General features: G+C 41.7%; 1 protein-coding gene across 6 annotated transcripts in view; it reads left to right on the forward strand.

The window, feature by feature from the left end:
• The window catches only part of tnrc6c2 (trinucleotide repeat containing adaptor 6C2), a 53,870-nt gene that overhangs the window by 3,940 nt on the left and 36,015 nt on the right, over positions 1-13,915 (forward strand). For all 6 annotated transcript variants that reach the window (XR_013503800.1, XM_078280471.1, XM_078280430.1 and 3 more), the window contains exons 2-3: positions 8,400-8,494; positions 8,825-8,846. Coding sequence is in view for 5 of the 6 variants with exons in the window: in XM_078280471.1 (XP_078136597.1) it covers positions 8,438-8,494; positions 8,825-8,846 (79 nt within the window). In the remaining variant the exon portion in view is untranslated. The remainder of the gene's footprint in view (positions 1-8,399; positions 8,495-8,824; positions 8,847-13,915) is intronic.

A 13,915-nucleotide genomic window follows, 5' to 3' on the forward strand; every position in this document is an offset into this window, starting at 1 on the left:
TCTGTCATTAACACTTCCAAGTGCCCAGACTGACATTTTCTGTGAGGGGTGTGATTTGTTTTTTTATGTCTGTCTGTGGTGTACTCGAATGGTGTCTGGGTCTTCAGAGTTTATGCAACCTGGGTCTGCATGGTCTCAGCCAGGGTTAACTTCAGATGTGACACTAATCTGATTTGGAATGAGACAGTGATCTCATGTTATGATAGTCATAATCTTGTCTGCTTATCTCCCAGCCCTAAATTTGAAACTTCTTGATAGCAAATGTGTAAGAGTAAGCTGCATTCACTTTTTAGGCTTATATGGTAAAATAATGCTTAGGTTTTCATAGGCAGGTTTAAAGCATAGTTTTAGTCCCTTGTGAAACCAGCTATCTACAAACACAGGTTAACCTCCTGTACATTTCTCTATCATACACAGGGCTTTTGCATTAAATAAGTATGGGAGAGTAGCAACCAAAGAGTTCTATGGGTGTTCGGGTGGTTTGGGAGTCTGTGTAACCCCCACCTTTTTGTCCAACTTGTGTGCCAATGGAGGGGGCAGAGCTTGGGGGGCCCAGCAGGGGTAAGCCAGCCTGTGATGGAAGCAGGGGGATGGGGGAAGCAGAGCTGAAACCTGCGAGCTGCTGCCTGTGAGTCTTGGCAGTGGTCCAGGGGAATGTTCAATGTGCCGAGGTTTGGTGGGGGCCATCTTCCCTCCCTCTGCTCCATGTCGGCTAATTGGAGAGCCGTGGAGAGAAGGAGAGGGCCAACACATGAAAGATGACAGAGAATATGCAGGACATCCAACCTACAGTGTTCCATTTTTCATGCTCCAAACCGACATTAGACAGCCTTACTCCTTATGCAGAAGGACTTCGGGCCTAGAGCACTTCCAAAGTCTTCAGTTATGTCTATGTAAATGGCACTAGCATGCTCAGTTTTCCTCTGTGCTGAGGCCATGGCCTAGGCTAGTAAGCTCAGGTCATTTGTTTGCTGTCTAGAATGTTTTATCACCTTAATCAACTTAAGTGCAGTCAATGAAGTTCAAGTGTTTACTTTCATTTTGTGTATTTGGATTGTTAAAGCACATTTGTAAGGGCTTTAACTGCTGAAAAATTATCAACAAAACATTTCTTGTAATGTAGTTGTGACCCTGTTAAATTACAAAATAGAATTTCTTCTGGGCAGATTGAATTTTAACAACAGAGTTTGGCATAGCCTAATTCATATTAATTCAGGCATACACCAGAGTATCTGAGGATACTACATAATTTGGGCAAGTAAACTGTGTTTTGATACTGAAATTGCTGTAGTATTTTTATTTTTTATTTTTTTAATTAATTTTATTTGTTAGCCATGTACAATTTGTAACATAAATGTTGCCATTTGATGCATTGTACCAGAGTTAGCCTTAGGCTTACATTTGTAGTATTCTCTGTTTTTTCATGAGCTGCAATGCACATCTGCAGGATATAACTGAAGATATTGAGTGTAGATCTCAGGATGCGTATTCTCAGAAGTTCAATGACATAAAACTAGCTATTTTTTTTACTAAAGTGGGAAACATGTTTATACTACCATTCTGCTTTCCCTAGTATTTCTACATCTCCACCGTCATCCCTACGGCTTTACAGTGGGGTCTGTCTCTAAAGCCCGAGACACACCAAGCCGATAATCGGCCGTTGGACAGTCTGGCGAGGTCAGTGACTCGAGTCTGTTCGGTGTGTTCCCTGCCGTCGTCCATTGGAGGGGCCATCGGCCTTCATTTTGGCCAATTTGACATGTCGAATCGGAAGGCGGGTACTGCCGGCAGTCGGACTCAAATGACCAATCTGATTGGTAGAGTGCTAACCCGGAAACGAGGAGCGGGATGAGCGTGACTAGAGTCTCTCAAAATCTGATGAAAATCTTTTAAACTGAACTTAACTTTAAACTGAACAGAAACACGTTTCGGTGAACTATTTTATTACAATATGAGATTGTATTCTGAACAAGCCGCCATGACAGTCGGGCTTTGAATTTCCAGAGAAACCAGACCCACGTGACGCGTTTGTCCAATCAGCTGCTGGTTTTAATTTTTGGCCAACAATACAGATTAGCACTGCCTGCCGTTATGGAGACGTATTGTGTCTCGTCGCGTTGGTGTTTTCCAAGGCACTTTTTTGACCAACTCGGGGAGACTGATCAGTCCAACTGCCTTTTCTGCCGAGGGTCGGCCGTCTGGTCGGTGTGTCACGACCTTTACATCTCTCTCCCTGCTTTTTCTTGTCCTCATCTCTGTCCTCCTAACAAGAGTGGGGCTCTGTTCCCACAACTAAGCACATCACTTATTTTCTGTCTCTCTTTCAGAGTCTATGTTATTGCTTACACTGTTGACAGCCAGGGAATTGTCTACTGACATTTTGTACATGGCGGCTAAGTCAAAGTAACCTTGAGGGGTGTATAGCCCAGCCGATTAGCTCATTTGTCTTAGCATGCATCGGGAGTGTAGTTGTTCTTTGATTTAGTTTGGCTCTTCTGATTTTGACAGTTTGATAGTTTCAGTGAATCATTTGAAACAAGTTTAAGACATTCTCTGTCCCTACTCATGTCCCAAACATCAATTAAGGGATGCATAAAAGACAGCAGTCACACTCTGTTATAAACCCGGATATACCTGTTTCCTACACTACATTGCTTTAATAACATGTTGACATCAACAGAAAGCCATTGGTGCTTTTTTTTTTTTTAAATGTAGTATAGTGAATATAAGTCAATCTAAGAAATGGGATACATAACATCTATTATTTGATTGATCTAAACTACAGTTTGAATCGCTAACAGCCAACCAGTGCTTTCTGTGGTCGTCGTATAAAACTTAGGCTAATTAATAAATGCCAGTTTATATTTAGAGGTGCTCAGTTTTTGGTAAAAACTTTGAGGAACTCCTGCTTAAGGTTAATTGTGTGAGGTCAGGTGTCGTATTAATGCTAATAGCGCCTCATAACTATCCAGACCTTTTAGACAGGGAGTCACCTCACAGCCTCTAAGCTGCCAGACAGGCACACAGATTAAAACAAATACGCAAAATATGCAGAGCAGGCACAACCACTTATTCTCATAAACACAAAGCAGTCATAAGTAAAGACAAACGCATACACCAACATACTCGGCCTGACAGCTTCTTCTTGAATTCAATACGCTTTAGCTGTGGTGCTGGCAGGGAGCAGGCCTGCTTGGTCTTGTGCATTGTGCTGTTTTCCTATTTAATGAGCTGCCATTGTGTAAAAGTTTCATATCGACTTGGCAGAGGAAGCAGCCAAGACACTGAGAGCTAATTTTCTGGAGGCAAACCTCAAAGCTGTTATTTATAAGTGATTCTTTGACTTTCTTTCTCCATCTGCGTCGTCCTTCATCGCCGCTCTCCACCCACCCGTTTGCCCTCAATCAGTCCTCTACAGACTCCAAACAACCAAGACTATTTCAAGACAGTTCATTGAGCAAGTGCAGTCTAGTAGCAATAAAGTGTGCTGTATATCTTTACACGCTCTCAACCTGCTGAAAGCAAAGCTGGTATGCCCTGAATGCTTAGAAACCTAGCAGCCAGTGAGACTGTCAGTGTGGCTGAGGGATGAAAACATGCAACAACATTGTTATTGCTGCTTATCAACTGTGGAATTTACAGGCTTGTTTTCCCCAAGCCATTCAGGTTGAGTGAACACAAATGCACACCCACACACATTTGTGGAGAGAAGTTGAGGTCTGTAGCAAGTTTTGAGGAATTATTCCCCAGGAAAAGGGCTGTCTATGATAATGTTCCATGTAATACGGCTTCTCTGATGCCACAGGAATGGGTGTCTGGCTGAATGGTAATGTTGGTGGAGTGTGGATTTACCACATTCTGTAGCCACGACCTGAGAGAGGAAAGCCTCTCCTCTTCTTCCTTCTCTTTGTGATTGGTGTAATGTCTGTGGTTGATCTGACAGCCTTTTTCAGAACACGTGAAGCTGCATGTTTTCCTTTTCCTTCCCCTTTTTTAAATTTCTCTCTGTCTATCTTCCTTTGTCTTTAGTCCTCAGTGTAGCTCTTTTTTACTCCCCCTTTATTCTCTTTTTCTATCACCCTTGCATGGTTTTCCCCCTAACCCCTCTCTTTTCTCTGTGCATCTCTAGATACTAGCGATCAAGGTGCATGGATATTTCGGTTCCTCTTTCTCCCCCCTCCTCGTCCCCCCCGTGTCTTCCTGTCTGCCAGCCTCAATAGTGCTCCACTCATTTTTTCCCCCAACTCCTCCATTTCGCTATTGAGGATTCTTTCTGTCTTTTCCCTCTTCCAGCGTAAACTCTCTTCTTTCTCCCTGTGCCCCGTCTGGTTCTCCGGCGGCTGTTGTTATTAATTGGTGTTGCTCTGCGTCTGCTTTCATCCTCCGCCTGTTATTTTTCTTCCCCTTCCTCTCATTTTCCCCATCCTCATCTCTCCTTCTCCTCCTCCCTCTCCTCTGCATCAGAAATAAGAAAAAGACAGGCATCAGACAGACTGCCTCCTGCCTGTGTACATCAAGCTTTCCCGTGTGTGAGCCTGTATGTTTTTATGTGACTGGGTTTGTGTGTGTTGTGTGTTTCTAGCGCCTTCATTCCTGTACAGTGTGTTCCTGTTGTCATGCCTCCTCTATAGCTTAGCCCCATAGTCCCAGGATATGGAACTGTTTTGTGCAGCACAGGAAGAGAGGATACTACTTCATTATGCAGTTTCTTCACAATTTCCCGGCGGCCCAGTTTGCTTAGACTTGGGATGTTTTCCTACTCAACTCTGTATTCTTAAGAACTTAAGCCACTATGTCAATGTAGGATCACTGGTTAGGTTAGGGTTTAAGATAGAGGGGGAGGAAAAAATGGGGCCCTCATATGTTGTATTTCCTATAGCTTTGCTTTATAAATGTGAGGGGATGGTGGTAATTTTGGCTCTAAAGACCCTGGCTTGTCTGTGTGCCTGTTCTAGAGATTTGCATGTATATTGTATTACTGAGAGTTTTACATTGTTTTCTTCTATGCATCCAATGCCATGGTAGCTTTGTTATGCCTAGGTTAGCTTGAACAGCTAGCCTAACCCTGGCAGAGGTCCGTTCCAACAACTCAAAAGCTATTTAAATGTTATGTTGTATTACATGTAGAAATAGAAAAAGGGTTGTTTTTTTGTAAATTGTGGTTTAACAAGCTGTTAGCTTGTGCATTGAAGCATATTTTTGACCAACAGACTGAACGCATCAGCCAGCTTTGCATACATTTGCAACTTTGGACAATACACAGCTGCCTCTTTGGACATATTGGTGAACAGCTTGCTAGCTAAGATGATACAATATGTAATACAATTTTTTGGCATTTGCTGGAAAGCATATCATTTTTTTTGCATATTAGTTACTGGTTACGTTATGTTAGCTAAAGTGATCTAAGCCCCTTTAATGTAAGAGTAGACTGAATGACACACCGTGGCCGTGTAGGTCAGTAACTTCAAAACAGGACATTTCGCCTAATTCTGTGTCATACTACCAGTGAGGGTAAACCTGATGCTGGAATGCAGCACAGAGACACCCCAGGGTCAGTGCTGGTGTCAGCAGTACTGGGTGAGATTGGGGGGGGGGGGGCAAAGGATGTCAGGAGGGAAGCTAACTTTGGCATGACTATGTCAGCTCAAAAGACGACTGTCCGCTCTCTCACATTTCACATAACTGTTTTTTTACTAGGCTGCCTCCAACATGACAGTAAATATCAAAAACAACAATTTAACTTTTAAGCCTTCCATAGTGTACCATAGGGTACTTGTACCCCCTGTCCTCTGTGACAGCAGCCATAGTAACCACATAGGGTAGATCCCTTATTATCTGGGGGGTAAAAGGTGAGACTACCAGGATGATATAGTCAGCTGTAGCAGAGAGGTTCAGTCACTTGTAGCAACTGATCGTGAAAGAAAAATCTAGCACACAGTGTTAATGGAAAAAGCCATTTCCCACTTATATCGCCCATCCCTTTCTCTGCTTGCATCCTGTCACTGTGTCACCGCTCAGAGAATGACTACTGCACATATACTGTAGATACTGCATATAATTATCTGAATGCACACAAACACCCACACATAATAATTTGAGCTTCTATTTATTACCTGAGGGCTGCCTTACCCTAGCTGCTGAGATAGCACAATGACACACACAGACTCCTCAGTATGAAAAATAGGACTGTGAATGTAGGAGAGAGAGGGAGAGAGCAATGAAATGGGGGAACACGGAATAAAGAAGAGAAAATCCAGATGGAGCCGAAAAATTTAAGGATATCTTCTTTCTTTCATTTTACCCTGCTGCCATGGCCACTAGTCTGGCAGTCTTCCCCAGGGTTTGGCTCTCAACTCACTGTTGAGTAGTAGGGCTGGGCAATATACCAATATTGTATGGACATTTATATATATGGCTAGATAGCTTTACATTTTGGATATCGTAATATGACATAAGTGTTGACTTTTCCTGGTTTTAAAGGCTGCATTACAATAAAGTGATGTCATTTTCTGAACTTACCAGACTGTTCTAGCTGTTCTATTATTTGCCTTTACCCACTTATTTATTACATCCACAATTTCTGATGATTATTTATCAAAAATCTCATTGTGTAAATATTTTGTGAAAGCACCAACAGTCAACCCCACAGTATCCCCTCAATATCGATGTTGATGTATTTGGTCAAAAATATTGTGATATTTGATTTTCTTCATATCACCCAGCTTTACTGTTGAGTGTTCAATGTCTCTCTTCCTCCATCTCTCCCTCTGCCCATCTGTATGTCTGTTTAACCCTTATCTACTTTCTCTCTTTTTTTTCTCTCCCTTACCCCACCATCACAGAGTCTCTGTGAGGCCTCTCCTGTCTGTTTGATTGACAGCTCCCTCCCCCTGCCAGTGGGCTTCACAGTGGGAGGCAGGCCTTTCATTAATCTTCTGTTATGAGCATTATGATTCATTCATACATTCAGATTTTGATTAATTTCCAGGCCCTGTGTTGACACATTTTGTATGTTGTGTTTATTTTGCTTGTCAGGGACAGTACACATTAATCAACATAGGGCTTCAACTAATGATTTTAATTATCGATTAATCTGCCTTTTTTACCCCTCAGTTAGGGAAATAAAAGTTTGTTCTTTAAAATGTCAGAAAATAGTGAGAAATTGGCCAGTGTGATTAACAGTTTAAATTCACAATAATATAAAGCTTGAACCAGCAAATGTTTGACATTTTTGCTTGATGAATTACTTTTAACGATGGCTTGTCAGACCAGATTTGGATATCATCATTTAGCTATTACTCTAAACACAGTCCAACATTATTATGCAAAATGATTAACTAACAACTGTTTTTTTTTTTTTTAATAAAAAAGGATTCGCGGAGACAGATTCCATTGTCATCACACACGTTAGAAGCTGGTATACATTACATGCAATCCAAAGAATTTGTCCAAGTTATAACAGACTCCAACACATAAAAAGAAGGTTTTGCGTGTGCGTACATGCACTCTTTGCAGGATAGCCTGCAAATAGGAATAGACCATTCTGTTAGACTGGCATGAAGATGATTGATTGTATTTGCACATTTTAGAGAGCGGTATCATTGATTTGATATGACATAGTGCTGTGTTATAGATTAGTGTCCATTGCACTTAGTAAAGAAGACTCAACATACACATTCAGTCCCTATGGCCCAGCATCTCTAATCGTTTCCAGGAGCTGTCACTAAAGCTGAGCCAAAGGAAATACAGGCTGAAAAGAAGCACTTAGTTTCCCTGGGCCTTGGGTTAGCTATCTCGCTAGTTTGACTCACGCCCGCTTACTTTGTAAAAAAAAAAAAAAAAAAAGGTGTGGTGTCCTATTTTTTTCAGTCCGTTGGCCTTTATGTTGTCTTTCTTTCAGTTCTTTTTCATCCCTTGCCTTTTTATCTTCTTGCCATGTTCTGACTGTCTTTAAACCAGCCCTTTTACACAGGCCTTCACTCTTACTGTTAACTCACTTTCTCTGTGTATTTATCTCTCTCTTTAACTCACATGCATTCTTTTTTCCTATTTCATAACCCATCCATTCCACCATCTCCTTTTACAGTTTTTGACCATGAGGGGAAGTGTTTCTCAGAAGTGCCTGACATGATTTTTGTATGAGGTTGATTGTGGATGGAAAGGTTTTTCCAGACAGAGTGCTCTTTGGCACTGGGCTACACATGGATCAAAAGGGTTGAAAGTTTATGTGTGTGTGTATACATATTTCTGCATTTTTGTGTGGAATATTGTTTTGCATAGACAATGTGAATGTGCCTGAATGTCATAATTGTAATAATGTAATTGTAATAAGGAAAAAGAAATGGACATATTTGAGCTGAAACCTAGCCCTTCTCCTTTTTTCTTTTGTTGTTGGGCAGCTGAGAGAAGCTAGCGACAGAAGAAAGAGAACCATTTGATGGAAGAAAAGAAAAAACAAGAAGAAAAGACCAAGACAGACATCGCTCAGAAAAAGGTGATGTTTGAAATTATGCACGTTCGCACAACACACCATTAAAGAAGCTGTGCATATGTATTTTTAGTCTACCAGCAGGAACTTAAAGTTGGGACTGTATGTGGGTTATACAGTTAGTGGGTTTTTTTGTTGTTGTTTTTTTAAACCAATAACTTCAACAACTGAAACAAGATTGGATCAATTTTACTCAGTAATGCTAGCCCCTTTCCTGTTGAATAAAGTCTAGGTTTTTTCATAAGGCTCTTGATTTATTTACAGTTTTGAATGATTGTTAAACATTACCCCCACTGTATTAAGTTCCTAACTTCATTTCTCTCTCTTTCCTTGCAGGCTTCTGATCAGAAACCCAAAGGTGAGCGTCATGATCAAGTAAACTGCACCCTCTCATCTACCTTGTTTTCTAAAACTACATTCCAACCACTGACAATACATTAATCAGCTCTGATTAACACACACTGGCCCGTAAAGGCACACCACATATTATTCACTCATTACACACACAGCATTTAGCATTCTCGTATACAGATGGACACACACATTTTGCACATGCATGCACAATTGGGCCATTTGACTCTCATGCGCGCACACACACAGCAGAGCAAATACAGTGGAGTCTAAGGCAGAGTGATGCAGAGTGACACCCAGTGCGCCCACAGCACCAGGCAGTGAAGCGTGAGGGCACCCAGACAGTGTGCGTAGAGGGATGGGGTAAAGGAGGAAGACAGAGAAAGAGAGGAATAAAAAAAGGGCATGAAATTCAGCTGAAATGCAGAGAGAGGGGGACTGAAAGAACAGTGTCCTCACATGCCCTCCGTGTTCTTTTAAGATGCTAAAATAGATCTTCAGAGAACAGCACTATGAAATTATCTTTAGTTTCTTTTGAAATGTTTACAAACTAGCAAGAGTTTCCTCTACTGATCTTGCTTCAAAATAAGGGAAAGGTTGTACCTATATTTCTTAACATTTTAAGAAATGTATAATAATACATTTAAATAAACGAATGACTGAGCGAATGTACGAGTCCCTATCTCCTCCATCTTTGGCCCTTTCCTCTGCCTACTGTCTTGTATTATGTCTGCTTTTAGACCAGAATTTTCACGTGTCTTGGCCAGTGCTAATTGTCACACACAGCATCCTGCTTTGTTGTCTTTTTACGAAGCACCACTCTGGTATAATTTCTGCATTTACAACTGGATATGATGTAATTAATTCAAAAAATGCTTGAGAGGCCCATGGACAGGGGCACAGCTAAGAATAAGAAGAAGGGAGGAGGGAAGGAGAATAAGAAAGAGGAAGTGTAACAGGGCATTCTGGGGTCAGATAAAAGCAAAATATGAAGGGAGGAAAGAAAGTAATGAAGCAGTGAGCACTTTAGACGGTGCCAAAAATGACCGTCGGGAGTCAATGACGGTGCTAATATGGAAGAGGACTAATGACATGGACATTTGTTTTATGGTATGTTTAATGAGAGATGGAGAGAGAAAGGGACATAGAATGAGAAACTGATTGTGTGTATGTAGTGGGTGCTCATGCAGACAGAAAGATAAATGGGGAAAGAGGGCCTGTTTGAAGACTAATCGCTCAGTGAGCCATCAGGATCTCTAAGTTTGCTCATAACCTCCCATCTGCAATATCTCTTAAAAGGAAGGTGGCATCAACTGGAATGAGTTGAGTTTTCATGTGTGACTCTAAATAATAGGTATATGTGTATGCAGGCGGGGAGAAAATCAGTATGCGGTAGTGATTTGTGTCTTTCCATCCATATCAGTGAATTCTGCCTTCCTTATACACTCTCAGAAATTCATAGACATGCACACCACCTCCCCCATCCTCAGCGCCTTTTTCTGCTTTCCTCTCTGCAGGCCTCCTTGGTCCCAGGCATTTCAATTTGTTTGCGGTAATCGATCTCGGCCTGGCGCGTTCATATGTATGAAAATGAGATAAAGCTTTGGTGCAGTGGAATTAACTTCTCTGCCCCCCATTAAGCATGGAGCTACACCGAACGCAGGGTTCCAGGAGGGAGTGTCCCACTGCCCCAACTCACCTCCCCCACACAAACAGGCTGGACCTCTGATGCAGGGCCCTCCCTCCCAGTTCCCATTACCTCAGAGGGATGCTGATTATTCACCCCCAGCACACACGCAGCTTCATCACAATCTCTGCCCCCACTGCAATCACAATCAATCAGTTTGACTGCTACACATACTTGACAAAAACATGTACATGCCAAGACATACAACGCACACACAGAGGACTGCAGTATCTGTCAAGCTGCAGATGTGTGTTCCTAGATGCCCACAGTCATATTAAAAGACATGCACCCTCCTCCCTACAGCGACTTAAAGCCTTTCAATCTACTCTGTGACTGAAGCAAATGCTTACATTGTGAAACTGCAAAGCAGCAAGGGCAGTTATTTCCTAGCCATAGTGGCTTTAAGCATGCACACACACACTTATTATTGAAGTAAACAGGAAGTTACACAAATGCAATTCATGAAACAGGTGGATACACACAGGCACAGAAAGCCACAGTAATACCACAGTGCAGCCGTCGCATTCCCACACCCCGATAATCAGAAAATCTGCAGTCTCCATTTTTGCTGCTCATGCACTTTTCCACTGCTGAAATGTTAAAGAACAAATGTAATGCCTGTCACTGCCTCGTCCCCTCGCTTTCCTCCCTACCCACGCTGTTTCTTCCGCCTGTTTCATTTCATCCACGATATGCTCATCCCCGGCGACCACATCTAAGGAGAAACATATTTTCACGGTGTCACCACAATGATAACGGCATTATGTTTTTCAAAGTGGCAAGGGACGCACATAAACACAAGTGTGTCATATAATTCTGTATTGGATTAATTTGCGATTTCACATGCTATTAATTGCGTCAACACTTTTGAAAACGAATTTCATGAATCACAATCTAATTAGAGGCTAATTTACTTTAGCATTTGGGCTGTTGTTCTCTTCTGTTAAACACATTTATAAACACTCAGTGAATTAATAGTGAATAGCTTGTGAATTATATCCTTTTGGATTTATGACTGCCAAGCATAATTGTTTTTCCTCTACCCCCGTGTGCTCACCCCACATGCATGTCAAGTGCGAGAGGCGAGTGAGGGATGGAGGGAGAGACGGGGCATAGAGAAAGGAAACGAGGGGTGCACAAACTCGAACAATGCTGTCCTCTCTGTGTATTCATGTTGTATGATCACTCACAAGCTGCTGACAAGAGAGCCCAATTGTGTGCCTCTTGCCCCTCCCCCGTCACCACCTCCTCCCCCAACAGTGAGCTGCTTCATGTCAAATATCAGGCAGATTATATGAATGACAGTTTAGCCTGTGATATGAAGCCATGGTGTTCGCATATATATGTGTTTGTAAGGTTCAAAGACTGCCGGTATGCCTGCATATAGATCGCCTCTCGCTCTTCCCTCAGGCCATTGTCAAATAGCAGTTAGAAGAAAAAGAATGTTGAGACCATAGTTGAGACACAGTATTATTCTGCTAATTGAATTTGACTTGATAAGATTGTTTCTATTACTTGTATATAGAGAATGGTTATAATGCCCTGGAAGATTAGTCATACTATATACACATTGCGACTGTAAATAAGTGGTAGTCCATTTGCCTGCTGTGTTCCCTATGCTCTAATGACCCTGGGGCTATGACTGTGGGAGACCACATCTTTGATTTGGGTGTCAGCATTAAAATGTTTAAGATACCAATCATCATGCTACATATCTATCAAAATCTACTTATCCTTAGGCAGTTGTTGCCCTCAGGCACTGACCTTGAATGGAGGTGTAGTGTGATCCTGTTGAAGCTCATTACCCAGAGAGAGACTATTGATGCTAAAAAGGAAAAGGGGGTTTCTTGGGGCAACTCCTTCATAATCTTAGCAGGCCAGCGAGGGACAGCTGAGACGAACAATCGGAACAACTACTACTACTAGAGCGAGAGGGTGGAAGATGCGTAGTATGGGAAGAGGTCACAGGAGGCACTGGGGGTCACGAGGCAAATGGAGTTACGTTAGGCAAATGTCTCTATAGTAACGGCCTGTTATAGGTAGGCTGAGGGGTGGTAAAACTTGCCTTTTATTTTGTGTGTGAGTGAGGCTGTTTCTGTTTTGCTCTACTAATACTGACAGATGGGACCTCATAGAGAGACACCCACTTGACCCTCCCTTGTGTTCATAAACATGTCACAGACATACATCTGCCTTCCGTGACAAGGAAAAATGTCCTCTTGGTTACCGTTTTTAAAACAACCAAGTGTCATTGTAAAAGAGAATGTAGTCAACAATTTTATGGATTGTAGACCAAAAGTATTGAATAGTGTAATGATTAACTACTTCCATAGAAGGGGAAACGGTCATATTGCTGGTGAAATGAGGAAAAAAGGAACCTAAATCTGCGCTGACAAAGAATTTGCGGGAAATGAGAGGTGTGATATTAAGAAGGTCATGAACTCCAAACTAATTTTGTTTTCAGTGTGTGGCCTTCATGTACTAGGCAAACCCATCTATTTGTGACTCTGCCTCTATATTGTTTTGATCCGTTTTTTTTGGACAAAACTGAGTGGACCATGTCACACTACTTTCACTAAGGCAAGGGCATGCTTCTTTTCTTTAGCTTGTTTTGATGCACACAATTTTTAAATTGAATGAGAAAGTGTGTCCAAACCTTTGACTAGTACTGTATATAAAACCACTTAAAAAAAGCAGTATGTGTACAATTGTTGTACACAGATGTAAACTCACTTTATAAGCTGTATTTCCCTTTACCTCCCCTACCTCGTAGCTCTTATTGGATTAAGAAACACACCATTGTGCAGGGCATACAGGCCTGTGTGTTGTGTCCATCCCCCCTTCTATAAACATGACTGCATAATAAAGTGGCTCTGCAGACAATAGACAGAAGAGATGTGGGAACCTACGCTGCCTGGCACTAGGCTCAGGGAACCAATCACAGTTGTTCTGTACAATAACAAATAGGCCTACCTTCTTGCCCATTTTGCCTGGTTTATAAATTTTCTACTCTCTATTTGATTCCTTTATGCATTTCCCTCCGCCTTGTATGCTTTTTTTCCCCTTCATCTATTCTCACTTGTTCTCTGTTCTTATGCAGTTGATCTTTCTTTCTTTCTTTCTCTCTCTCTCTCTCTCTCTCTTTGTGTGTAATTAACCATTTAGTGTGAAGAAGAGCTGTAATTAAAAGTTTGGTGCAAGGTTGCAGAGAGCGCCTCAGCTAGAGGGTTTAATGGAATTTACAGTGCACTTGATACAAATGCTAATTTAATTGGCTATCCTTTTCAGCTTCAATTAGAGGTACTAAGGTCACCACCACATTAAAGTCTACATTTAGTTTTCACAACACAAATCGCACTTGCACCGCTGGAACTTAAATATTTCCGTGT

The sequence above is a fragment of the Sander vitreus genome, chromosome 2, assembly GCF_031162955.1.
Source record: "Sander vitreus isolate 19-12246 chromosome 2, sanVit1, whole genome shotgun sequence".
NCBI classification, from domain to species: Eukaryota; Metazoa; Chordata; class Actinopteri; order Perciformes; family Percidae; genus Sander; species Sander vitreus.